The 27,501-nt window shown below is 45.9% G+C and overlaps 1 protein-coding gene and 2 long non-coding RNA genes across 10 annotated transcripts; 1 reads left to right on the top strand and 2 right to left on the bottom strand.

The window, feature by feature from the left end:
* Positions 1 to 3,465, bottom strand: LOC143652575 (uncharacterized). 2 transcript variants are annotated; one of them, XR_013160770.1, is made up of 3 exons: positions 3,107 to 3,465; positions 851 to 2,317; positions 1 to 372 (listed from the first exon to the last, which is right to left on the bottom strand). It is a non-coding gene; the product is annotated as an uncharacterized LOC143652575 (long non-coding RNA). The 2 variants fall into 2 exon arrangements; XR_013160769.1 differs by having other exon boundaries at positions 1,764 to 2,317.
* On the top strand, positions 3,448 to 17,313 carry LOC143652574 (uncharacterized). Its single transcript, XR_013160767.1, has 3 exons — positions 3,448 to 3,594; positions 4,297 to 10,983; positions 16,212 to 17,313. It is a non-coding gene; the product is annotated as an uncharacterized LOC143652574 (long non-coding RNA).
* Positions 7,158 to 27,404, bottom strand: ZSCAN2 (zinc finger and SCAN domain containing 2). Of its 7 annotated transcripts, XR_013160766.1 has the most exons (4): positions 27,308 to 27,404; positions 21,977 to 22,482; positions 12,076 to 12,204; positions 9,824 to 9,928 (listed from the first exon to the last, which is right to left on the bottom strand). XR_013160766.1 is itself a non-coding variant. In XM_077124287.1 (3 exons), the coding sequence occupies exons 2-3, from the start codon at positions 22,377 to 22,379 to the stop codon at positions 8,487 to 8,489; spliced, it is 1,845 nt and encodes a 614-aa protein (XP_076980402.1). In that variant the 5' UTR covers positions 22,380 to 22,482; positions 27,308 to 27,404; the 3' UTR covers positions 7,158 to 8,486. The 7 variants fall into 7 exon arrangements, 6 of the variants coding, with proteins under 6 accessions (XP_076980402.1, XP_076980403.1, XP_076980405.1 ...); XM_077124287.1 differs by lacking the exon at positions 12,076 to 12,204 and having other exon boundaries at positions 7,158 to 9,928; XM_077124288.1 differs by lacking the exon at positions 12,076 to 12,204 and having other exon boundaries at positions 7,158 to 9,928; positions 21,977 to 22,485; positions 27,308 to 27,396.
* Positions 27,405 to 27,501: the final 97 nt, after the last annotated feature.

Here is a 27,501-nt window from a genome sequence, read left to right as displayed (position 1 = left end):
TTTTCCCACACTGGCCACATTTATAAGGTTTCTTTTCTCCAATGTGGGTTAATCTGTGGACAGCTGGGTGTGAGCTCTGGTTGAAACTCTTCCTACATTCAGAGCACATATTAGAATTTTCTTCCATATAGATTCCCTGAGGGCTTATGAATTTACCAAAGTCTCTTTCTGGGGGAGAAAGTGACTCTTGTCTATCTTCTAGGGATGTTTCCCACTGCTTTTCTGCCCCATATTCACTTTTCCATTCTCTTCTCCAATTAAGGTATTGGGAAACCTCCATTATGGATCTTTCTAATAACGCCCCAGGTAGTTCTACTTCCTCTGAAATGCTTTGACTTCAATTATCCTCATTTTCAGTTCTTGTTTCAAGATCTAAAAGAATGACATGAAATTGTAAATGTAAACTATTTCCTGAAATCCGAAGCATAGAAAGAATGTGAAAGTAGTCCTCACTGTATACTTCAAAACATGCTCTTGATTGTTTTTAAGTAGACAGAATATATTCAATTTTCCATTAACTAGGAACAAATAAACTAAAAAATGGTTGAACCGTGGTTAAGACCAGCAGAATTCCAGGACTTATTTGCTTCCTCAGCTTCTAAATGAAAAGGTCAAATGGAAAAAGAATGGGGTAAAGGAAGGAGACAGGGTCCAAGCCCCTTCTCTTTAACAAGAGCAGCTCCCCATTGCTCAGAGACTGCCCCCAAGCTTGGCTCTTCCTCTCCTCCCACCCACCTAGGGACCAGCAATCAATATTACAAAGGCCCCCCTCTCTTCTATATATTCCCTTCCAGGTGGAAGAACATTCTTTACAGTAATTCTCCTGGCCATTCTCCATTCCCTTACTTACTTCTCGGGACTGAATGGGAGGAATGACGTAAATGATTGATGAGGATCTTGGCATACATGGCTCAGAAGATCAGCACGTTGTATATATGTTAGCACAATAAATAGGAAAAAACACAACACACTGAACCCTATTGTAAACAATGGCAGATGCTCTAGGGTCCATAGGAAGCCTTGCTTTCGCAGCCACTCAGCCACAAACCGGTACACCTGGTGGTTCTGAAGGCAGGTGCAGAGTTTTTCATGGATCCAAGACTCGCTGAGAATTCCAAGAAAAAGCCTTAGTTTCCTCATAGGAAAAGCCTGTACTATTTTGGGGCCTTAGTTACCTTGGAAAATAGATATAACTGAATTATGAGTGTCTTAAATTTTTATCTGAATTTTAAATACTATAATTAATTAGGTCTTAGTGCTTCTCAGGATTGGCACCTGGCCAGGGGTGACTCTCACCCCACCTCCTGGGGAGTCTGTTACACTCTCCTTCTCTCGGGTACTGAGCATCTGGGTTGTGTGGGTTTTCCTCCTGCTCCATATTCCTATCAGGAATACGGAGCCCTGTGCACTGGAAAATCTGTTTACAGGGAGACAAAAAAAAGGCAGCAATGGTTTGGTGACTCTAATCACAGTCATTTTATATGCCAGAGAGAGGAGACATTAAGTTTTAAGTAATTCTCTTTTTTAATGGCAGGGACCAACACTCAGCATGGCCAGTGTGCATTCTCTGAAGAGTCAGTCTGAACTCTGAAGCAAAGTTGCAGCTACCTGGAACAGGGAAGAATGTAACTGCAATTTGACACAAAGAGCAAAGTACTACATGTCACCCATGCTGCTGGCAACCTCTTGCATTCCTCTACTTTAACTACTATCTCTCACATTCCTCTACTTTAACTACTCAGAAGTAGGTTCCTATATCTCACCTGCAGCTCCTGTCTCCTAGGTTCTTTCTGCAAGTCTCCCACCAGGGCTGTGGTGAGGTGCGGCCATAGCTTTTCCCACACTGGCCACATTTATATCATACCGTTCCTTCTTCTCCACTCTCTGGATGCTGCTGTCTAACCCAGATCAGAATTTCCTGGGGAAGGACAGACAGGAACTTCACTAGAACTAGAAATTCCAGGATCTGCTCCTTTGTACACTTCTCTGGTCTCAGCCACCGATGACAGAGCTTCCGGAGCTGGATGAGGGCCTCCCAGGGTCCTGAAACCTCTTGACAGTGGAAATGCCAAAAGCATTGTCAGGAGATCTCTCTTTCCCTTGAGGGGAGATTTCCTGCTCCCAGTGGGAATGCTCTTTCAGCTTCACTATCTGAAGCTCTTCCTTTACTCGAGGAGTCTGGATTTGTTGGTTCACAGCTACATCCATTGTTTAGCTCGGAGAAGAACCTTGCTGGGCTCTGAAACTCAAATCTCTTCTAAAGCTCACTGGAAAGCCACGTTCAGATAGAAGTCACTAAATGAAACTTCTGAAAGTTCTAGAGACAGAAACACACATTAAGAAGTGAACTCTAGTGAAACTCACAAGTGTTATTCAAGCAAGTTTGAGGTGAAGAGCCTTCCCATTCCCCCCCTCTCCAGGTGCCTGCAGAGTCTGGCTCTCTGACCGTAGAGAGACAACTCCAGAACTCTGATAGAGTTAAGGGCTAGTGATCTGGCTGGAAAGTAGGGGAGCTTGAGGCTTTGTTTGCAGAACGATTTACATAAAGCTGGGGAAAAGGCCAATCATCTAATTTGAAAAATAAGGATAATGGGGATTTGGGGGCAAATAAATCCCCCCACCTTTCCAAGTCACTGGAAATTCTGGTCTTCAGAATTATAGGGTGTTGCAAACGGAATGCCCAGTACAAAACGAAGTCAGTGCACCAGGTAGGAGCAGCACCTTGGAGAGCAGCACCCGAGCTCTCAACTTCAAAGGTTCAACTGCTCCAGTGGCTAAGCTGCTCTCACCTCTAGGGGGTTTTCAGTCTTGGGCACCCTGTTCAGGATCTTCACCCCGACACCACAACTCTTGCAAACAGGAAGATTTACCCTGGTTAAGATTACAAGCTTCAAGAGCAAGGAAAATTAAAACACAGGCCATCAGGATGTTAGAGGTAAAAGGAATGATAAGAGATACTCTATCTCCCTCAAAGAAGAGGCGATTGACTTAAAAGACCCCAAGGGACTTGCCCAAGGTCAATATAGCCAGCTTGTGGTAAGACACCCGACCGCGGCCCCGCCCTTTGACCGTGCCTTGCGGAACTGGCCCGCAGAGCGTGACTTACACAGGAAGGCTACTCTGCTCCGCGGGCGACCATCTCTGGAAGCTTTAAGGGGTAAACGAGGGCTCTGGGGACCCGGGAGCCTCGGCGGCCACAGAACCCGGTTGCAGGGCCAGGGTCGCCCACGTTGGGCCCGGTGGGCGGCGAGAGGGAGGTCGCCGCCAGCCTGAGGGGCACACCCCGCCCAGGGTCTCTGGCCCTGAGGCAGTCGGACCCTCGGGCTCTGCCAGGCACGTCCAGCCGGAGCGGTGACCCTGACCCGAGGCGAGAGCCGCTCCGGCCCGCAGAGGCCCTGCTGCTCCCGGCGGCTCCCACAACCCTGGATCCCGCAACCAGGGCCCAAACCCAGCCCTCGGCCTTCCCTTGAGCACCGGAAGCGGAAGCTCGGCGCCCGGAAGGACTCGTCGACGCGGAACTACCTTTCCCAAAGGCCTCCGCGCGCGCGAGGGGAGAAGGCCAGCCCGCAGTTTCCGACGAGCCCGGGACGCCAGGTGGGCCCTTCTCACACCTGGGTGCGGGGTGCCAAAGCCAGAGCGAGAGTTGGCAAAGCTGGAGAGGGTTGGCCCTGTTTCCCCTCAGCCACTCTCGCGGAGATTCGGGGAGGCGGAGGCCTTTGGCCTTAGCGGTCCCGGCGTCGCGAGCGTGCTTATCCCACACAGGAGAATACACCAGGCGGTTTGGGCCCGTGGGGGTCCTGAGACAGTTCAGGTGTTGTGCCACTTAAGAGAACACTTTTCTGAGTGGGCCACGGTGGCTCAGCAGGTAGAGTTTTCGCCTGCTACGTCAGAGACTCAGGGTCGATTCCCGGTGCCTGTCCATGCCAAAAGAAGAAAAAAAAAAAGCCCCCCCCCCCCCCCCCGCGCCAAAAGAACACTCTTCGGGTATGGTTGCCAACTGCAGTAATGCTTCACCGCGGCCGTCACGCCACGCACGCGATGAATAACATCCGTGCACTGTGAAAGGAGATGCTAAATAGGAGTGTGTTCAAAGTAAATGACTCGAAAAAAACTACCAGAGAGGGCTTGGGAAGAGTCCAGAAGGAAGAAGGCGCAGCCTCAGGGAAGGGAGGAAGGAAACCAGCGTATTGATCACCACTTTACGTAGTTTAGCTGATTTGGTTCTGACAACAAATTCTGTATAGTAGGTCTCACTCTCCGTATTTATGGAGATTCCTTCCATTTCTCTGCTCTTAGCAACAGGAAGTCAGAGAATGTGCGATCTCAGACCGGTGCGCATTCCTTGGAGCCCAGAAGTTCCACAGAGCTGCTTGAAAGACCACTAGGTGGGATCAAAAGCCCACCCCAGGAGAGGGCTCTGGGCTTCTACCGTCCAGTCACCGGAGCAGTTCTGCTTTCTATTGTTGTATTTAAGATTGCACTTGAAAAAGAGTTTCCACTGTTTTTAAAAAAAAAAAAAATCCAATCCCATGTTCCATTCCCCTAATTCAGGGAATTTGGAATTATCACTGGAGGCAAAATCAAGCAAGGAAGGGGTAGCCCCTTCCTGAAGTTTGGGGACACAGGGGTCACTGGTAGGGAACCTCTTGGAGCGCTGGTACTTGTTTCTTGATTCGGGTGCTGGTTACACAAGTATGTTCAGTTTATAAAAATTCAGTGAGCTGTACACATTTGTGCACTTATCTGTATGTCTATTATATTTCAATTAAAAGTATAAAACTAGGGAGCTGCCTCATGATATAAGGATATACCAGGTTTAAAGAGTAAGAATAAGATGAAGGCTCTGCAATTTCATTGCTTGTCCATTTTAAAAGGGGGAAATTTTAGGTTGTAAATAGGTTACTAGAATAAAAAAACTTAAAACAACATAAGATTGTACAACACAAGCAGTGAACCTCTATGTAAACTATGCACTATGGTTAATAGTGTAATAATAATACTGTCATTAATTGTAACAAAGGTACCACACTCATGAAAAGTGTTAATAACAGGGAAAACTGGGGGGGGGGGGGGGGGGGGGCAGTATATGGGAATTCTATTTTCTGCATGATTTTTCTGTAAACCTACAAATTCTCTAATTAAAAAAATTACACATACAGAATATTGCACAAATCAGAAGCATATGGTTTGGATTTTCACAGCAAAGAGAACACCTAAACAAACTCTTCCACCCTATGAACCCCCTTATTCTGTCTCCCAATCACATCCATACCTTTCCCAAAACTAACCGACTATTTTGCCTTCCAAAATCAGATTAATTTTGAACTCTTTTAAAGTGTCAATTAAAAATGGAATTATACAGAAAAAGTAATAGATTGTGTAATACAGACTCAGCTACAGTAGAGAAAATGCATGGCTTTTCACAGGCTTTGACATTTCAAAATGTAAGCTGTTTCATTGGAATACTGGTTAGTTTTTATAAATGTATTCAGCTATGTCTTCATTCACCAATACCAATAAATTGTAATTCAGGTGGGAAAATACTAAGAAGGCATTGAAGTTGAAATTGTTAGATTTATCCCTACTAAAGGAAGTTGTAGGAAATCAATTTTTCCAGTTCAGAATTTTGAGTTTCCTCTACCTTATTTACATTTATCTTCAGTAAATGATTTAGATGGTCTGCACATGAACTAATAAAAAACATTTTTCCTTTTGTTATGTGATCCGGGAGAACAAAAAAAGAGAAATACTGTTTTAACAGATAACCATGTCATCTTTTTCTCAGGGAAAATGAACAGAACCCAGGTGGCAAATATTTACTAAGTTCCAGGCACCGAGCTAGGTGCTGGGGATAGAGTTTGGAATCTCAGTATGGGTGTACTATTTGTTCATTAAACATAAAATAATAGAAGACTCAAGTAAGAGGAGACGTGTAACAGGTAAATGCAATGAGTCACAAGTACTAACATAGGAGAGTGCAGGAAGTTCAGCGGGCCTCATGGAGGAGTGGAGCCCAGGTTGTCTTATAAGACAAGTAGGCATGTGCCAGGCAAAGGATGGCCCAAAAATGGGAGCAGAATGAGCAGAGTAGCCTGGCAGGGCACATTCAGGGACTGCTGCCAGGAGCAGGGCTGGCCAGAGGCACAGAGGTGTGATGGCTAGGGCAAGGCAAGAAATGAAGGTGGCCTGGTTTCAGAGGCCCCACTGAGAAGGCCTCACCTGCTTTCCCTGGAAACATGGCCTTTTTGTAGGTGATGGGGAGTCCCAGAGAGTTTAAGTTGGGTACTGACAGGCTCAGTTCTGAGGTGCAGAAAATGCTTACTCTGGCTGCAATACAGAGGATGGACCAGCAGGGGACAGGGCCAGAGCGTGAGTGTTGGGGGAACCGGTAAGAGGGCTATTTCAGTTATCAGGTCTGAACTCTGCCCAGGGTGTAGGGAGATGTTAAGTAGGGTAAATGGCTGGGAAGCATAACTGGAAGGACTAGGTTCTCCAAAGGCTTGGAGGGACGCAAAGGAAGAGACTCAGTGACACCCAGGTTTCTGGGTTGGGATAGCTGGTGAATGGCAATATTACTAAGGTAGGAAATAAACAGGGAGGCAGGCAGGGAAATTGAGTTCAGTCTCATGCTAAGTTTGAAGTTCTAGGAACAACTTCAGCAGGTGTGGGAGGTACAGGAAGAGGTCAGTAGACAGGGAGAGACTGAAAACCAAGAAAGAGCCAATAGCTGATAGAGCAGTCCTGATCCTGGAGAAGTGGAGGTTAAACAATAGGCAAAGTACTAGTAAACTGAAAGCACAGCTCTAGTCTGTGCATGGAGGAGCAGTGAGGAGGTATGAACTAGAGAGGTTAAGGGAATTTGTGTTTGATGGGCTCTAGATTCTTGGAAGAGGCAAGGTGAGCCTAGGGGTTGAGTTGGGTCTGAGGAGAATGGCCACAGCTGTGGGGACTGGGAGAGGAAGTGACTAAAGTCACATAAATGGTTTGCTGAGGTGGACCCACGGCCAAGCTGAGGTCGAAGTAATTGCTTTTTACTCCCTCAGGTCTTGGAGCACTGTCAGCCTGTCAGGTGGTGGGTGGGTGAGATGGGGAAGTGAACTGTGGGTTTACTAACACTAAGTTCAGGTTTCAACACATGTTAAAAGACTGACTCAAGAGAAGAATAGGACTCTACTTTATTAGGCCACATTGAGCATCCATCCCATAACACCTAAGGCCCATTCTGAGCACAGACAGCCAAGAGGTGGTCCACATTTCCCTGAAACACCATATCTATTCTTTTCCCTCATCACAAACCCCTTCACCTGGTATTGTCCCACTGTCCTCACTGTTTCAAGGATCACAGACCCTATATGCACACCCTAGCAGCATCCCAGGAACAAGGGTGACAGCTGTAGGACAAACTCCTGATTCAAGCCCAAATCTCTCCAGGAAACAGATGGCATGTCCTCAAAATCAGCACGTCCTTAAAAATGTTCTTAGTGTATAATAAGCTACTGGAAAGAATCCTAGATCTGCACATATAAAATTTAAAATATAAGAGGGAAGTAATGTATAGACGAGAAATTTAGTGATTATGGGCTGTGTATCTGTGGAGTAAAGATATCCGTCCACCCTACAAGGGCAGGGCCGTTGCAGGGCTGTTTCAGCGCTGCTTCAGCACTGCAGACCCCGCTGACAGCCAGAGCCGACATTTGGGAGCCTCCAACCTCACTTCACACTCAAAAATGAAACCCCACAAGAACAAATGCTTGCCTCTGGCAGCCAGATGAACACAGGACAGTAGGAAGAGACAAAAGCAAACACGCAAATCTCAGTTTTTACCTTGGCAGACCCTGTCAACTTTTATCAATGGAAAGGACACTGGTTCCAGGCCATATTCTCTCATGTATCTGTGCTTCTGGCACTTTCTAGATATAGAAAAGGGCTTTTCCTTCATGTGGATGAATCAGAAATTGAGAACCCCCTCCACTTTGATCTGAAATCAAAGCCCAGGACATTAAATGCAGGAAGAGCTGGTTCTGACATGGTGGGGTGGGGCAGGGGTGGGAATGCTGGCAGCTGGGGGGTGAAGGCACCTCAGCCCCACAAAGTACTGGCAGAACGACCAGAGCCACAAGAACAGGTTTCCAGTATTTTTCTGAGGACTCAGCCCATGTTGTAGGACATGCTCTTCCATTCCACATGGAGAAACATTCCCCCATTTTACCAAAGAGGAAACAGGCACAGAAGAATCAGGAAACAGGGAGCCAACTTTCCCAACCTTCCATTGCTATGCCCTGTTAACTTTAATCTGTATGAGGGTTTGACTTCCACCACTAAGATAACAGTATCCTAGAAATGAGGGGTGAGCTGGGCTAAGATACTGGTAAAAAACCCCAAAAAGCGTTCAGGAAGAATGGCACCTTTAAAGAGCTATCGCTCTTTTGGGGTGGCATGTCAATTCCATCTCCAAGACCAGCCCCTCACTTTCCCTCTTTGCCACTTCAGTAAAGTTTCTCTTTCATGTGAGTTCTCTGATGTGTAATAAAATTGGAGCTATTGCTGAAACCTTTGCCACACTCAGGGCATTTGTAGGGCTTCTCCCCTGTGTGGATTCGCTGATGTATGATGAGAACCGAGTTCCAGCTAAAGCCTTTCCCACACTCAGGACACCTGTAGGGCTTGTCACCCAAGTGGGCTCTCTGGTGCATGACCAGAATGGAGCCCCGGCTGAAGCTTTTCCCACACATGAGGCACTTGTAGGGCTTCTCGCCCGTGTGGGTCCTCTGGTGCACCACCAGCTGGGAGCGCTGGCTGAAGCACTTGCCACACTCGCCGCATTTGTAGGGCTTCTCTCCAGTGTGGATCCTCTGGTGCTTAATGAGGTTGGAACTCCAGCTGAAGCTCTCCCCACATGTCAGGCACTCATAGGGCTTCTCCCCTGTGTGCATGCCCTGGTGTGCAATCAGACTGGAGCTCTGGCTGAAGCTTTTCCCACACTCCCCACACTTATAGGGCTTCTCCACCATGTGGGTTCTCCGGTGTGTGGCCAGATTGGAGCTGCGACTAAAGCTTTTGCCACACTCGCTGCACTGATAAGGTTTTTCTCCTGTGTGAGTTCTCCGGTGGGTGATGAGGGCTGAGCTCTGACTGAACCTCTGCCCACAGTCGGTACATTTGTACGGTTTCTCACCTGTGTGGATTCTCTGGTGTCTAATTAGGTTAGAGTTGTAGCTAAAGCTTTCGCCACATTCTTTACATTCGTAGGGTTTTTCTCCAGTGTGGATGCCCTGGTGTGTATTAAGGCTGGACCGGTTGCCGAAGCTCTTGCCACACTCGGGGCATGAATATGGTCTCTCTCCCGTGTGGGTTCGCTGGTGAGCAATGAGATTGGGGCTCCTGCTGAAACTCTTACCACACTCGGCACACTGAAAGGGTTTCTCTCCCGTGTGGATCCTCTGGTGGGTTATGAGGTTTGCGCTCCGACTGAAGCTTTTCCCACAATCCCTGCATTTATAAGGTTTCTCCCCAGTGTGAGTAGTCTGGTGTCTACTAAAGTTTGAACCATCACTGAAGCTTTTTCCGCATTCATCACATTTGTAGTACTTCTCTCCTGTGTGGGTCCGCTCATGTGTGATTAGGTGGGATTTCCGGCTAAAGGTTTTGCCACACTGGGGACACTCATAGGGCTTCTCACCCAGGTAAGTGCCCTGAAGGCCTATGAGCTGCCCAGCTTCCCTGGCCTGTGATGGCACCTCCCCAGGGCCTTCACCTGCAGCATTTCCTTGGGCTCCCCTGGAGCCACAGTCTCTCTCAGGGTCACTTTCCCAGTCAGACTGCTGAATGCCTTCCCCTTCTGGCATTTCAGAGAGCAGCTCATGTGATTCGACTTCCTCAAACATGTCTTGATTAGAGTTCTCCCAGTTTTCACTCTGGATCTCAAAATCTGAAACAATGAAGAAAAACATACAACTTACGCTTAATCCCCATATATGATGAGAAAAATAAACCAAAGGAGAATTTTTAAAAATTAAACTTCTAGTGAAAATAAAAAGATGAGGGAATCTTTAAAACTATTGAAAACCAGATTTATTTCCTTCAAGCTGGTAATCTAGTTACCAGGCCTTGTAGTAACCACTGAGAATTTCTAAGCTTTAAAGATTTGGATTACATGCTGTCACCTGTTTCCTACTGGGAAATGCAATCAGGTGGGAATTTAAAATTCCTAATCAAAAGCAAGCAACAGGATACACGCAATGACCCCCAACAATCAGCATGGTACCTGATGCATAATTGGTACTCAATTAAATTTGATGAATGAATCAATGAGATTTTTATTGATACCTCAGAAATTTCCCTAAACCTCAGTTTCCTTATAAAAGGGCATAAAAACCTCTTGCATTAAAATCCATCTAGTGTTTATAATCATCATTTGGCATTTAGGTAAGATACAGATAAGATGACAAGGGGTCTGCAACAAGGACTTAGAGTCTACACAGACAACTGGAAGCAAAATATCTACGTTCCAGGAACTTTTCAAACTTTCTGCTGCCCAGTGCTCATCAAACATTAGGGAGGATTGCAGGAAGAACATGCAGTCCCTTCCTTAGACCAGAGACTCTAAAACCCATGCCAGGATTAAGTCAGAAAAGCAGAGAGCTGTGAGCCTGGATCATACTGTTTTAGTCCCTGGCAGAACTGCTAATGAGCTGTGTACTGCTGGATGGCCCTGGCCGACCCTGAGGCATACTGTAAGAATTAAGTGTCATTAGAAATGAATGGCTGTCAGGAACATTAATGCTGCCAGGAAGCTGTCAGTGACATTGTTCATACCACATAATATTCTCTTTATGAGCCCGAGGAGGAAATTTCCCTCTGACCTCACTACCAAGCTGCACTCTGAGCAAGTGATTTGTGTTTGCCTTGTGCCCCTGACTGTGTCTCCCTCCTTGCTTTACCGGTTTGGCAGCTCAGAGCCAAAAGCTCAGAGCAAGATATCGGGTTAGTATACATTTTTTAATCTTTCATTTGATTTTTTCCTTCCATTATTTTCTTTTTTTACTCTATCCCCTTGTGCTATATTTCTCTAAGGTCTCTCAAATCCTACAAATTTTTAGGAATATAAAGAGTGTACAGAAGTAAAGCAATACTTTTACTGATGAAGATGGCAGGTGACTGCTGCTAAGATCTAACTTAGACCTCCTAAGACAGCAGTTCTATCCAAAACAGGGAAGACAATTAGTAAAATAATTATTCAAAGTCCTAATGATATTTCCGTTATTAAAGCTAATAAACTATCTAATATTTGATGCTCTGTTCAGTGATTATTAGTTTCCATAAGTTACTATAAATTCCCAGATATGGGCATGATAAAATTTGACATGCTTCTCTCAGAGCAGGATCTGGAACTACTTTATCTTTTAATCAATATAAAACTTATTTAAACTTGCAAATAGACATATAATTATATTTTGTGCTCACACTAACATATGTGCTGCTGGTTAACCGTGCGTACCAGGACCCCAGGAGAGGGATGTAGACACGAGGGGCACAGAGCATCCTCCTACTTAGCCAGATCCAGGAACTCTGTGCCTTCTTCAGCTTCCTGCAAGACAGGTTTCGCAAGTTTTTAGTATAAAGCTCTGCTATCCTTTCTTTTAGGTAAGGACCTCCTAGCCAAGACCCTGATTTAGTTTCATTAAGCTAACATGACCAAAAAAAATTTCTTTTGATGACTAAGAACTGTTCTCTTCTGAACAGGAACATCAGTTGGTGTTAGTCTGGCAAAGCACAGATCCATTCAGAAATGGTCTTATTTTAACTGTTCTATTATGTTCTGCTATGAGATCAGAAGCAACAGGGAAAACAAACAAAAGCCCAGACTTCATTTTCCATAAAATTAGGAAGAAGAAATAATTTGCAGATATTAAAGATGCCAAACCACATGCCAGGTCTTCCCAAAGCAGCAGAGACGAGGCAGAAACTGTAAGGGGGTAAGTGAAGAGAACAGGTATAAAAAGTAGCAGGGGGCCAGCAGTAGCAGATCTCAGAAAGCTCAAGCAAAACATCCTTTCTTGAAGGTATGGGACTCACCCTCAAGTGCAACAGTGCATTTGGGAACTGGGGAAAGCAGAGCTGGCTTCTTTGTTTCAGACAAGCAAAGGAGATGAGGCTACATCCAAATCACACAGATGCGCGCTATGTGCAGGAAGCTGTCCGCTTCTGTAAAGCAGAGAGGGAGGGAGCCTTGGACTCGCAAACATTAATCTTAGGGATTATCATTATTTTAAAAAGTGACCATTCTCCATACATTAAAAAAGCTAAACGATGCACCTGCTTCTATGAAGGAAGACCACAAAGTATAAATTTGAGGGAGAGATGGTGAGACAGCAGAAGAGATGAAATGTGAGCTGACAGAACTCTGTAAAGAAGATAAAACAACAACAAAGAAATGAAGACAATGGAAAGGAGTACAAAATAAAGTAGACATCTTGGAAAACAGTAAAGGACAAAAATGATTGAAATAAGAAAGGCAACAAAATGAAATGGAAACAGTGTTATAAGTTTAAAGAGAATGATAGAAACAGAAGTTAGGCAAATGAGGAATCAATAAGTGTATGACTGGAGTCTTCAAAGAAGGAAACTAAAACAATGGAATAGAACAAATACTTAAATATATCCTCTCTATATATAATTTATATATCCTCTATAGATATAAAAGCCTTTGAGAGGTATACTGTGTACAAAGAAAAAATAGCCCAGAATGGTTAACAAAGAGACAGGTGGAAAACAGGGCAAAAAGATACTGCAGAGAATGATCCACAGTAACGTTCGATGCATACAGACAGTGGAAGAATATTTACAAGATAACCAAGAAAACATATGCCAAAGACTTTATCTTCAACAAAACTATCCCTCAAGTAGAAGTCTGTAGACATTATTTAATGTACTCAAATTCACAGAAGATTGTTTCTACAAGCCCTCTTGAGGAAAGGACTAGGAGAGCAACTTCAGCCAACCAGGTAATAAAAAGGGCACCAGGGCAAAAATTCTGAATGGACACCTAACATATTTAACTTCAGAAGAAAGTTCTGTGATTAGGACACTGAAAAAAGAAAGTAGACAGTTACACGGCAATGTAGAAATGAAATCCTAACACACACAAAAAAGGGGGGATATGGGATATGCTCATGGATTGCCTTATCTGCGATACCTGGGAATCAAAGGATATCCTTTAAAACTGGCAAATCATGTAACTGAATATAAGCATTTTTAATAGTACAAAAATAAACATAAATCATTGACTGAAAACCAGGCAGGTGGGAGGAGACTATCTTTGCTAGATGTTAAAACATATTATGAAACCTCAATAATTAAAACATTAATAAGACAACCAGACCAATGAAACAGAAAATCCCAAAAATGGACTCAACAGACATGTGAGTTCAGATTTTAGTACAGGATTTCACATGAATAGTTAAATGGAAAAAGAAAAGAGAATCCATATAAATGATGCTGAAACAACTAATTAGGCCAGATGAAAAAAAAAATGAAGTTAGATCCATACTAGGTCAAATCCCAAATAGGTCAAATATTTAAATGTAAAAATAATAATAATCATAACATTATTAAACTCAGATAAAATATGAGAACTCCTTTTTAACCTGGGAGGCTTTTTTTTTTGCATGGGCAGGCACCAGGTGAGAACTCTGCTTGCTGAGCCACTGTGGCCCACCCCCTGGGAGCCTTTAAATGTGATAATTTGCCTTTCTTGGATCACCTCATTATGGAGGTCATCATCTCCTTTTAGGCAATATGCAGACCCAATAATCCCTCTCACCATCACTCTGCATAAAGGCTCTAGGGGAGTGGGTTTTAAATCTTGAAGCATCTCAGCATCACCCGCGGAGCTTTCAAAACCCCCTGCCTTTCGGAGCTGAAGGAGTAGTGTGCAGCAGGACTGCCTGTAAAGACCAGAAGTGAACAGCACAATACTACCTGATGGTGGTACAGAAATACACATTCACAGCATGAAGGTGAGTGTGATATGGTTGAGGGAGAAGGGCTAGGGGCACATAGGACACCAGAATGAAAGACAAAGGATAAAGTCTGAGACAGCATAACTTAGGAATCCCTAGAGTGGACAATGATGGTGACTGCACGTACAAAAAACGTTTTTGCACGAGGGAGAACAAATGAATGTTAACACTGCAAGGTGTTGAAAATGGGATGGTATACAGGAAAAAATAAAAATCTGGGTAGGCCATGGTGGCTCAATAGGCAGAGTTCTCGCCTACCATGCCAGAGACCCAGGTTTGATTCCTGGTACCTACCCAAAGGGGGGAAAAAAATCAATGCAAGCTAGGGTCTATAGTCAACAGTAACAATGTAATATGCTTCCACTGACTGTAACAAAGACAATATGCCAAAACTAAATGTCAGTTAGTGGGGGATATGGGGTAGTGGGATAAGAAGCTAAGCCTACTTATAATTATGCCTGAGTTACCCCCCAGAGAACCTCTTTTGTTGCTCAAATGTGGCCTCTCTAAGCCAACTCGGCAGATGAACTCACTGCCCTCCCTCTACAAGGGACATGAACTCCCAGGGGTATAAATCTCCCTGGCAACATGGGACATGACTCCCAGGGATGAGTCAGGACCCGACATCTTGGGATTGAGAAAGGCTTCTTAACCAAAAGAGGTAAGAGAGGAATGAAAGTTTCAGCAGCTGAGAGATTTCAAGTAGATTTCAAAGTTGAAAGGTTATCCTGGAGGTTATTCTTATATATTACATAGATAACCCTTTTTGGTTTATGGTGTACTGGAGTGGCTGAAGGAAAGTACCTGAAACCCTGATCTGTATTCCAATAGCCTTGATTCTTGAAGATAATTGTGTAACTTTTTATTTCTACAGTGTGATCGTGTGATTGTGAAAACCTTTTGTCTGATGTTCCCTTTATCCAGGGTATAGTCAGAGAAGTAAAGAAATAAATAATGGGGGAGGGGGATAAGGGGTTAAAAAATTGGTTATATTACAATATTAGTGGTCAATGGGGGGGGGTAAAGGATATGAGATGTATGGGTTTTTTCTTTTGTCTTTTTATTTATTTTTCTGGAGTGATACAAATATTCTAAAAATGATCATGATAATGAATACACAATTATGTGATGATATTGCAATCGACATACATTGCATGGACTGCATGGTACATGAACACATTTCAGTAAAAATATTAAAAAAAAAAAAATCCCTTGCCTGATCTACAGTGCATACCATTTAAATCAGGAAATCACGATCTGGGGTTGGGGGGAGGTGTCTCCAGGTGATTCCAATGTATGGCCACCAATGTAGGGCCAAGTTTGAGATCCAGGGCTCTAGTAAAGCACTTCTCAAAGCTTATCATGAATTAGGATGTCCTGGAGGCTTTGAAAACCCAGACTGCTGGGCCCTACCCCCAGTTTCTGATTAAGCAGATGCTGCTGGCCCATAGGCCACACTGAGAACCAGTGCTCTGATGGTCAGAGGATTTATATGTCAGAGTCTTATCAAGTTTGAGCCCAGTAATTTCCCCCTTTGCTCCCCTCTGTTGCCAGACGTTTCCTTTTGGGTGATGGGGCTTCCTAGAAATAAAATGAATCTGCTAGGGTGGTGCAATGGTGGCTCAGTGGCAGAGTTCCCACCTGCCATGCCAGAGACCCGGGTTCGAATGCCGGTGCCTGCCCATGCAAGAATCTGCTAAGAGGGAAGTGTCTCCCCTTCCACTGATACTGCAACCACACTGGTCCAGGGTTTGGGAGAGGAAACCACTGCTATTGCTTACGTACATCAGTCTCCCAGCCTCTGAAAGTATTTTCCTGTTGACTCAAACATAAGCTCAGTGAACCTACGTAAAGCAACTACACAGCAGTTCAGGGACATGTTGTCCCAATTCTATACTGCCTATATTTTCTGACCCAAAAACTGGACCACAAAATTTGATGAACGCCAGTCCCAGGATGTGTACAGATATGAGACAGTCTGGGAGGTATGATTTAGCTGCCAACTATTGGAATTTGAGACATTTTGATGATTTACAAGTACAAATTTTTAAATTCAGGATTATCCTGGAAAATCTGGGTTGTCATTCCCCAAATTGCCCAGAAAAAAAAAACAAACCATTCTGGTCTTTAAGTGGATAATTTGCAACCAATAATAGAGATAACTAATGCTTTTTAAAAATGGTCTTTCAGTGGGCAGCAGCAGGCTGGAAACAAGGCTGCCAGATATGAGCTACACAGGCCAGCCTCGCCTGAGCCAGAAGGCCACGTCAGCGAGACATTGGTCCTACAAGACAGGGGATGTCCCACTGAGCCTGCAAGCAAAGCCCTGGTGAGGTTCACTTTCTCTGTCGGGAGACACAGACAGCCAGCACCCAGGCCAGTCCTCAGCAGCCCAGCTCAGCTCCACAGCCGAGAGGCTTCCAGCATATGTTCTCCCCTGGGCGTTGATTCGCCAGAACCTAAGTTTCCAAACCCAAAGCCTGTCCAGTTTAAGGAGTGTTATTTGCCCCACGTACTATGCCTGCAGTTTGGAAGGATAACACTGGGTGAAAAATGTCACCTGCTAGTTACACTCATGCCAAGACAGGAGGCTCTCCTCCAGAGCAATTTACAGTTTGAAAACTGGGAATGGCACACACCTTCACACCCAGCAATATGCTTTCTATCTTTAAAAATATTTTTATTAGCAGCATAAATATGATAGTATTCACTGGGTTGGCCAAATATAAACAAATTTAATATATAGCTTCTAAGAACAAAAACCATGTAGGCTAACCGTAAGTGCTTTTTTTTAAGCTAACTGACTTGCCTACTGGTGTGGGTATTTTCCTGCAGTCAGCTCCACTCCCTTTTCAGATCCAGAAGTATCCTTGACTATGTTGTGCCACATTTGGGCTTGATCCCATTTTGTTTTTAAAGCCCACCCTTAAACTGGCTTTCCCAAGGAAGGCTCCTCAGTCCTGCCAGGGAGCCTGGAAGGAGGCGGCCATCTGAAGCAAGGAGCCTCTCCATACGTGCAGGTAAAGAGGTAGGTAGCTGACCAACTCATCTGTTCATTCCAACAACAGTGTGCGTAGGTCAGGTACTGTGAGAGGGAAAAAGGGAAAAAGGGCGGGCCACGGTGGCTCAGCAGGCAGAATGCTTGCCTGCCATGCCAGAGGACCCGGGTTCGATTCCCGGTGCCTGCCCATCCATGTAAAAAAAAAAAAAACGGAAAAAAGAGTCTCCTTGCTTCCTGAGATTTATAATTTCCTGAAAGAAACAAGTATTCATATAAACAAGAAATAAGATAGAATATGGTAAACTGTCAAATGAGAAAGCAAATCCAAATGTTCTAGGGGAGGTGAGCTCTAACAGAGGTCCCAGGTTGTAGAAGTGTGGACAGGAAAGAGGGACTGGAATTAAGGACGTCTTTATGGAAAGAATCTCTACAAGTCTCAAAGGATGACTGGGATTTTGTAACACAGAGATAGGACAAGGCCATTCCCAGCCAAAAATTCAGGAGCTAAAGGTGATTGCCAGAAAGCACAGACCATGTTCAAGAAACAGCACCATCTGATCTGAATGGAACTGGGGCCCCAGGAAGGGGCCAAAGAGGGGCCAGGTTACAGGGGAGGTTGGTTGCTTGAGGTGCTTCCCACTGGGGAAGCATGAAGACATTTAAGGAGGAGAATGCCGCAGTCACACTGGTAGGAGTGGAAGAGCTGGAATGGAGTGGAAGAGGCTGAAGGCAGGATCGGTTTGGAGGCTGCTAAAAGAGCTCAGGTGAAAATATCAAGAGGCTGAATTAGGGCTGGAATGGGAATTAAAATGACAGTTCTTCAGTCCTCACAATGGAGATGAGTTTTACTGCTTAGACTAATGTAGGTCTTATCTTAATTGGAATTATAAGATACTTTAAATGTGAACGTCTAGAGGTCCCTGTCAGTCAAACATTAAACAACTGCTGTCTCAGCAGGCCCTGAAATGACCTGTGCTTGGTAAATGTGTCCAAAGGTTCTGAGCCAGAAAAACAGAATAGAGTTCAGAGGGTCTCATGCTGAGTAGATGTTTGAGAGGGGACAAAGGTAACTGCAGATGTTCTTGTGAGCATCATGAGAAAGCACAGGGGCGTTTGTTAAACAAACCTGAGTACCAAGAGACGGTCCCAAAAGGAGAAGCTGGAGGGCTGGGAAAGACTCCTGGCTGGGACGCTCCCCATCTCAGACATGCCGTGACAGGCCACAGGCTCAGCCTGCAGCACGCGGGGGAGGCAGTGGAATGGTGCCTGTGACCACCTCAGAGGTGCCTGTGCCAACCTGACCCGACTAAATGGAACCCCCAGAAGCCCACCTTGCTCTCCACAGGGTCTGACGGTACCTCCCGGAGGCCACCATGAGCTTGTCACACCCATCAGAAACAAATTTTGGAACTGGGTGAGAATTTTAAAAAAAATAGGAAGAATAAAATGAAAAGTTACTTCTCAAGGTCAAAGAAAATCAGGTACTCTGCTTAAAAGGAAACCTAGGCCCTACCAAACACAGTCCTATGAATCAAAACTGGCGGTACCACCTGCCTCCTGTGGGGCGTATGTCTTTCTCTCTCAGTGAGTTCTCAAGGTGGAATTCATGATGCTCTTATTCAGTGGTTTCCAATCTCTAAGACTCAACCCCTGACTCCGGACAGAATTTTCACAAGGCATGCTTGAACCCACATGCAGATTAAATATTGCCAGTGCTGTGAATATTTAATAACCTGTACTACTCCCTTAAACTTATTTTACATTACTGCTTTTCAAATACAGGCCCTCTAGTGTTTAATACAATACCAATTCACTTGAAAGCATTACTGAATTCAAAGTAACTCTAACATACAACAGATCCCAGAAATTCAACTTCTACTATGTGGGGTTTAGGAAATTTGATTATTTTTGAAAAGGGGACTGCATACCCAGGAAGGTGGGGCAGCATCCCTGGAATTCTCTCTGAAGGAGGCCTCTGTGTCTGAGAACAAGAATGTTCCTGAGGGGAGGATACCCCGCATTCAGGCTTGGGCAGAAACAGAGTCCAAAGGGAGACACCGGCTGCCCCCACGGGGCTCTCAGTTTTGGTAAATGGCACGTCCACCCTCATCTCACCGCCCTGAGCTCACCGCCCAAGAACCACCCGTCTTCCTGATGCCCAGTGTCAGCTCACCCTCATCTCACTGCCCCTGAGCCCACCACCCAAGAACCACCCGTCTTCCTGGTACCCAGCGCCAGCCCACCCTCATCTCACCGCCCCTGAGCTCACCACCCAAGAACCACCCGTCTTCCTGGTGCCCAGCGTCGGCCCACCCTCATCTCGCCGCCCCTGAGCTCACCGCCCAAGAACCACCCGTCTTCCTGATGCCCAGCGTCGGCCCACCCTCATCTCGCCGCCCCTGAGCTCACCGCCCAAGAACCACCCGTCTTCCTGATGCCCAGCGCCAGCCCACCCTCATCTCGCCGCCCCTGAGCTCACCGCCCAAGAACCACCCGTCTTCCTGATGCCCAGCGTCAGCCCACCCCCTCGCCAGCCCCTCCTCCTGGGCTCCAAGACAGTCTCCCAAGGAGTCCCTCTGCCCCCAGTGCCACAGCGACACGTCGTTCACAAAGCTGTGTTGTAGATTATGTCACTTCCTTGCTGAAAAAACCCTTAAAACCCTTACATGGTTTCCCGCAACCCTCTGAATAAAGTCCAAACTCCTCAAGTTAATATGAAGAGTTCAGCATGGTCCAGCGCCTGCCTGCTCCAGGGCCAGTCTCAGTTTCTGCTGCCTCTGGCCTTGTCACCTACAAACCAGCTCAGCTCAGCTGTGCCCAGCTCCACAATGAGCTAGATCCAGGCTGCTTCCTTTGCTGGAAGATCCTACTTTCCCTTGTCTCCCTGGTACACAGCTACCCATGCCTCAAGTCCGTGTGCACCAAAGACAGCTGAGCTGACACTGACGCAGGGGGCTTGTGGCCGCGGCCTGTGCTTTCTGCTCTGAGTTAGGTGTGTCCCAGGGAGCAAATGAGAACATGGTATACGAAAGGGCACTTAGCCTGAAAATCATTATCACAACATTATGATACTATAATTACCATGAATTTAAACTCCACAGAAATGTTAAAGGATCCACAAGGGTGCTACGTCCTGGGTTGCACACCTACCCGAATCTCTTGCCCACACCCCAGTACTACATTTCCTGCTGCCCAAATGAATCTTCTTAGTGGAGGGCAAAGAACAAGGATCTCAGAACAGACCTGATTTTGAGTTGGGGCTCTACCACTTCAGAACTGTGTGGCCTTGAGTAGGGGCTCAACCTTGCTGAACTTCCATTTCCTCCCCTGTAAAATGACAGTTGCCTACCTCACAGCACTGCTGGGGAGATGTGCCGCTAAGAGGCCCACTGCAGGTCAGCAGTGGTCAGACCCTTCTCCGGAGGCCAGCTTTCCTCATCTGTGCCGGTTTCCTCATCTGTGCCAGTCCCTGTCACAACCTCTGCCCCCACTCCACTTCCCTTTTCCTTCTGCTCCCTTCCCTTCCCAGCCTTCTGAATCCTCCAGACCAGATGCCTCCCAGTGACTGTCCTTTGTCTGCTCCTTCCAACCCCACTAGCAACTATCACATAGCATCCTACATGTGATGAAACGGTTAAGAACATGGGCCGTGTCCTAAACACACGAGTTCAAATCCTGGTTCTGCCTCATTCTAGAGGTGACTTTAAGGAGTCACTTAAATACTCTGGAGATGATAATTCTGCTTACCTCCCAAAGTGGTGAAGTCAACGTGAGTTTTGCATGTTAGATGCCAAACTGCCTGACCCATGGAAGAGCCTGATAAATGCTAGCTACAGCTACAATTAGTTTTTCCTCAGAGGTGTCCAATCTCTTCCCCCTCCCTGCCTCCACCACCTGACCATCCCTGCATACCCAGCTAACTCTGCAGCTTCCTGGTGAGCGTCTCCCTACTCTAATCAGACCTACATCCTGTGGCCGAACCCAGCTCCCTCCCATGCCCCTCTGGCCCAAATTCAAGAACCTGCTGAGGCCAATGACTTTCAGTCCAAGTCGCTCCCCCTTGCCCACAAACTTCCTACCACTTCCTTAAAACACCTTCTCCTCCATTCAGCCCTGCTCGCTGTCACCTGCCCCGCTCGGCTCCTCCCGCCTTCACACCCCCCACCTGCCCACAGCCTCCTACTCCAGTGTCAGATCCTCTGACCATTCCACTCCTTTCTCTCAACTCCTCCTGCAGTTCTCATCAGCAGAGGCAGCCGCTTCTCAAGGGTCCTGAAATAGGCCTTGTGGCAATTGTGGATGGGAAGTCAGTATTGGGTAATCAAGAACGGTGAGCCCAGTTTGCAAATGCAGACCAAAATGGAGAGTCAAAGTAAAGTGGCACGGCCACATCTCCAAGCTAATTAGCCACACAGGAGGCAGACACAGAAATGACTTCAGAGAGCCCAAGTTTGGAAATGTTCCTTTGAAAGCCTTGGCTGACTTTACACCCCAGAAAGTCCCTAGGTATTAGTTGGTTTGCTTGTCCTTTATCTTGATTTCATAAAAATAGTCCCTTTGAAAAAATTTAAGATTATTTGGTTTTTCTGATTGCTGGAATTTCAAATATTTGGATGTTTACTGAGAACCTTGTGAAGGTGCCAGGGTATGGTTTATAAGGGTCTTCAGCTCCTCTTCACAATCTCCAAGCTACCCCAGACAGACATACTAGGTGAGTAAAACGACGGCTCCAAGGCCTGGCCTCTAAGCCCACTCCTCAAAGCCCCTCCTATACTCCAATTCTGGAGCTGCCTCTGCACACAGTGAGCTGCAGTCAGAGGGTGGCAGATGTGCTGACTACCCACAGACGGCATGGATGGTCCCCACCCTGTCCCAGATTCTCCTCTGCAAACACCACACGCCTCTCCCTTGGAGGGGTGCTCCCCACCTCTCCCTTGGAGGTTCTGCATCTCACCACTGTCTCGAAGGCTCTGAGTCAAGTCTTCCACCAGGGCTGCTGCCTCCTCACTGCTTTCGGGCCGATGCTCTCGCAGCCAGGCCTGAATTTCCCTGGGCAGCAAGGTCAGCATCTGCTCCTTGGTGTGCACTTCTGGCCTCAGCCAGCGCCGACAGAGCTCACGAAGGCCGCCGAGTGCGCCCTGGGGCCCCCCGGCTATCTCCTCCTGGGGGCTACCCTTGCTAGCACTCTGCAGAAAGGGCTCGGACTCGGGGCCATCCTCCTGCAGGATGGCTTCCTGCACCCACGAGTCTTCCTCCAGGAGCATGGTGCTTTCCTCCTCGGGCTCATCATCCTCTTGAGGCCCCTGGACCAAGGGGCTCAGGGGAGCGGTCCCTCTTGGCACCTCTGCAGCCATCATCAACGTTCTCGGAGCAACTGCTCAGGCTTCAGGCCTTGAACCTTGTCTTCTCCGGCCACGATGTCTGAGAAGACACAGCCTTCCTGAAATTTCACAAGTAGCCCTGCTAAGGAGGAGAAGCAGAATCAATAAGCAGGCTCTTCTAAAAGGATCTAACCCACAGCAGCCGAGCTAGGCCACCAAGTGACCCTGATGTGTGCAAATCAACAGAAGGTTCCTCTCCCACCTGAAGGAAGAATGGCTTACTCCTGAGAACACACCCCTCTCTGGCAAAAGAAGTATCACAAGCACAAAAAGTACAGCATTCTTCTTTCCAAAAGACCAAAGAACAATTATCTTGTCCAAAGTCAGTTCATGTTCGCTGCAAAGGGAGTGAGCCTGACCTGACATACAATTACACCCAACCTTAGTGACAGGTATGAGCAGAGATAATAGGACCTTCCTTCTGACAGGGGCATCTTAATGATTAACAATGGATCAGATGTCAAGGCACTCTGAGCCTCACGGAATGAATACAGTATCTCAACTTTATTATTACCATAATTTAAAGTATAAAGTTTTTAAAAAGTTCATACTCTCCCATTCAGTCTTTGTCTCTCAGGAATTTGTCTTAAAATATAAAACCCTTTTTGCAAAGAAAAATTTATTTGCATGGACATTTAATCACAGCATTGTTTCTAGTTGCAAAAAAATTGATACCTTAAAAATCTAGCAATAGAGGAATGGTTAATCCATACATCCATACAGTAGGATAGTTTATAGCCATTAAAACTATGCTGGTTTTGTTGCTCAGATCTGGCCTCTCTCTCTCAGCCCATACAACAAGCAAATCACTGCCCTCTCCTTTACGTGGGACAGAAACCCTAGAATGAGCTGGGAATCAGTATCAAAGGACTGAGAAAACCTTCTTAACCAAAAGGGGGAAGAGAGAAATGAGACAACATATGAAAGGGAAGGGTAAGCGGTATGATGTGTCTGGATTTTTTTGTTTTCTTTTTATTCTTTTTCTGAATTGATACAAATATTCTAAGAAATGATTATGATGTTGAATATACAACTATGTGATGATATTGTGAGTTATCGATTATATAACAAGAATAGAATGATCATGTGGTAAGAATGTTTGTGTTTGTATGTGGTTATGTTTCATAAAAAAAAAACTATGCTGGCGTAATAATAACCACTTTTAGGGGGTACTGACTGGGAAGGGGCTCCAATGAGCCTTCTGGGGTGCTACAAATGTTCTATATTCTGATTTAGCAATGAGTGTACAGAAGCACACACACAAAATTTAAAATTTTTATACTCTATGTATTCTTTTCTATGTATTTTTTAATATTTAAAAAACTATACTGGCAAAGACTGTTAAGAATTAATGCTCTAAGGTAAGTCATATAATAACAGACAAAAGCAAAAACAAGGCCGAATAACCTGAGACAGCACGACCCTAAATGCCTTTAGAAATAAACACACACACACACAAGGATAAAAAAAAATCTGGGCCAAAACCCCTTCAAAATGGTAAGAGCACAGGGACGACAGAAAGAAGCGAGAGTGGAAGCAGGAGACTCCAGCAACCCTGAGAAGAGACAACAACGGCCAGAGGTCGGGCAGCAGAAGCTGACCCACAGCTGCCTGCGCGGCAATGCGAGCACAGACGGGGCGTCAGGCAGTGGTGAAGTTGAATCCTGGGGTCTGCCAGTACCTACTGCGCATTCACAGATAATTTATACAACAGTGAAACCATTCTGTCTTAAAATAAAAATTGCCCTTGTGGTAATGTTCTAAGAAATGATGAATATGCAACTAAGTGATGGTACTGTGAATTACTGATTATATATGTAGAACGGAATAATCACATATTAACGTTTTAGTTCATTTGTTAAATTTTTGATTAATAAATACATTAAAAAAAAAATGCCCTCGTGGAAACATTGGGACCAGTAGCATTTTTTGGTTGTTCAATCTCTGTAATTTCTAGAATATTCAATTCACTGAGGAGCTCAGTTTACTAGCTGTGATTGTTGGGTTCTGGTGTCAACTTGGCCAGGTAATAGTGCCCAGCTGTCTGGTCAGGCAAGCACTGGCCTAACCGTTACTGCAAGGATATGTCCTGCCTGGCTGATTAACCAGAAGGCTTGTTTATTAAATCATCAGTCAGTTGACTGCAGCTGTGGCCAATCACATCCACAATCAACTGAGGGTGTGTCTTCCACAAACAAGAGAATCCAATCAGTTGGTTTTGATCCAGTCAGCTGAAGACTTGAGGGAGACGTGAGAACTGTCACTGTTCGATGGCCCGCCAGCCTCTCCTGCGGAGTTGGGACCTTTCATCAGGGACATGTGCACACAGTGTTTATGGTGGAAGATGGCTGGAGGTGGCCTAAGGGTACCAAGACTGAGCAATGGAAGGGGAGCTGCGGTGTGTACATACAACGGGCCACTGAGCGGCAGCAAGAAGGAATGAAGTTGTGAGGCATGCAGGAAGGTGTACGAACCTTAAGGACAGTATGTTGCCTGAAATGTCAGGAACAAAAAGATAAATATTATCACGCCTCAATCATAGGACTAACTATAATATAAAAATTTGGTGAACTGAAGTCGAGAGAGGTTGGGGCTTATTGTAAAGAGTCCTACAATGTAAACTCTTAGAGCAGTCACATATATTCAGGACGTGGAACTATTAATTCTAAATTCTGAGCTACTGAGCCGCTTGTTTATAACATGGTCTTTCCCAGAAACTTCAGGTATTTGACACCTGAGACTCAGAGTTAGAGCTCTGAAGCTATGAAAGTCAACACTACCCCATACAGGAACTGTTTAAAAAGTTGAAAAAGGGATCAGACATCAAGTAGAGATATGAATCAAGTTGATCTGGATAGGATTAAGGTATATCAGAAGACTGGGTAAAGGATCTTATCGTCCATATTTTAAAACTTCAGCTTTTCTGTGAGACTAAAGGGAGAGATGTTCATTTGGTGCAAAATATATATTTGGGGTAGTGCATTCCTAATTCAACTTGTCTGGTCAGTTTACATGAACACCATAAGTACATGGAATCTTGAACAGGGCATGAGATTGTGTTGGTTTGTCCAGGTTAGTGTGATACCCTGAGAAATACCAGAGTGATTTTGACAGTGAATAAAGAAAGAAGTATTTGCAAAGTCCCCTTGGGGGACTGGGGAGAAAGGGGGAAATATTCAACTGCCCCAATTAGAGAATTTCTGATACTCTCGCAAGCAGGAAGGAGAACCAAATTAATAGGCAGAATAGTATTTCTGCAAAGGATAGACTAAGCCTACTTAACATAAGGCCTAGAAGTCACCCCCAGAGAACCTCTTTTGCTGCTCGGACACGGCCTCTCTCTAAACCAACACAGCAAGTGAACTCACTGCCCCTCTAGGAGGGACCTGACTCTCAGGGGTGTACATGTCCCTGGCAATGTGAGACAAAAATCCTGGGATGAGACAAAACCTAGCATCAAGGGATTGAGAAAATCTTATTGACCAAAAGGGGGAAGAGAGATTTGAGACAAAATAAAGTGTCAGTGGCTGAGAGCTTTCAAACAGAGTCGAGAGGTTATCCTAGAGGTTATTCTTATGCATTGTACGGATATCCCCCTTTTAGTTTATGGTGTATTGGAGTGGCTGGAAGGATGTAAATGATTGTATAATGATATAGCTTTTACAATGTGACTGTGGGATTGTGAAAACCTTGTATCTGATGCTCCTTTTGTCTAGGGTATGGACAGATGAGTAAAAAACATGGATAAAAAATAAACAAATAATAGGCGAAACAAAGGTTAAAAGAAACTGGGTAGATGAAAATACTAGTGGTCAATGAGAGAGAGGAATAAGGGGTATGTTACGTATGAGTTATTTATTTTTTCTGGAGTGACGCAAATGTACAAAAAAATGATCATAGTGATGAATACACAACTATGTGATGATAATGTGAGCCACTGATTGTACACCACGTATGGAATGTTTGTATGTTAAAAATATTTGTATGTTACGTTTTTGCAACAAAAATATATATAAAAAAAAAAAAAAAGAAAAGACTCATCTCATCGGAGTTGCCAGGCTTACAGCCTTCCCTATGGATTTTGGACTCTTGCATCCCTGTGGTTCTGTGAGACACTTTCCTAAATCTTGTATTTACAGACCACTTCTGTTGGTTGTTTCTCTAGAGAACCCTGACTAATACACTAGTCTGTAAATGTGTATAACATTGTGGATTTGGAAGGAAAAAATCTATTTTCTTTAAATTGTCCTATCTCCTGTCTCATTCCTAATGTAAAATGTTCTCTTAACTGTTAAGGAAAAAAAAAAGGGGGCAGAGAGATGACAATTTAAAACAAGCATTATAAAAGCGATGAAAAATTACTTTAGAAAATCATTACCGCATTGTAAAAACTCAGAAAACAACCAAAAGAAAAAAGCGACAGGGAAAACCGCAGGTTTCAAAGTGTATTTCCCCACATGCCTAGAAGAAACAAAGGTCAGAACTCGCACCCAGCAGCCGGGCATCGGGTCCGCGCAGCACCGGACCCTCGCCTGGGCCAGCCGCGCCCGGACCTCCGTTTTCCCAGCTGGGAAACGGGACGTCGGCGAAGGCCTGCAGGGGCCCCGCCCTCCTGCCCCGGGGAGGAGTCCGGGCCGGTGCGCCGCGCGGGCCGGGCGCCCAGCCCCGACGGCCGCCCAGGCCACCCGCCGCGGGGACCCCCGGCCCGCGCAGACCACCCGCAGGCGAGACACCTCCTCGGCGTGGACCCGGCGGCCCAGCCCGCGTCGCTCGCCCCCGCCCGCAGAGACCCCTCCCGCCCCTCCTCCAGCAGGGCTGCCCGCAGCGGGTCCAGGCCCGTTATTCCCTCGCCTCGGGCTCCTCCCCCGGCCCGCGCGGCTGCAGGCCTGCGGCTCTGGGCTCACCTCCCCGGAGACCCCGGCCTGCTCCGGCGCCCGCTCCGCGACCACAGGCGCCCGGGCCGCCGCGGCCCCTCCGGAGGCAGCTCGGAGGCTGCCGCGGGGCGCTGAGAACAATGGCCGGGAGAGCCCCGCCCCGCGCCGCGCTCATTGGTCGTCGTGCGCAGCCCCCGCCATCCCCGCCTTCCTATTGGCAGGCC

This window comes from Tamandua tetradactyla, chromosome 12 (genome assembly GCF_023851605.1).
Source record: "Tamandua tetradactyla isolate mTamTet1 chromosome 12, mTamTet1.pri, whole genome shotgun sequence".
Lineage (NCBI taxonomy): Eukaryota > Metazoa > Chordata > Mammalia > Pilosa > Myrmecophagidae > Tamandua > Tamandua tetradactyla.
This window is presented reverse-complemented; position numbering and strand designations above follow the sequence as displayed.

Coding starts and splice junctions, on each gene's coding strand:
- ZSCAN2 (XM_077124287.1), bottom strand. CDS start 22,379: ATGATGGCTGCAGAGGTGCCAAGAGGGACCGCTCCCCTGAGCCCCTTG. Junction 9,929..21,976: donor TCAGAGCCTTCGAGACAGTG/GTGAGATGCAGA, acceptor TCATTGTTTCAG/ATTTTGAGATCCAGAGTGAA.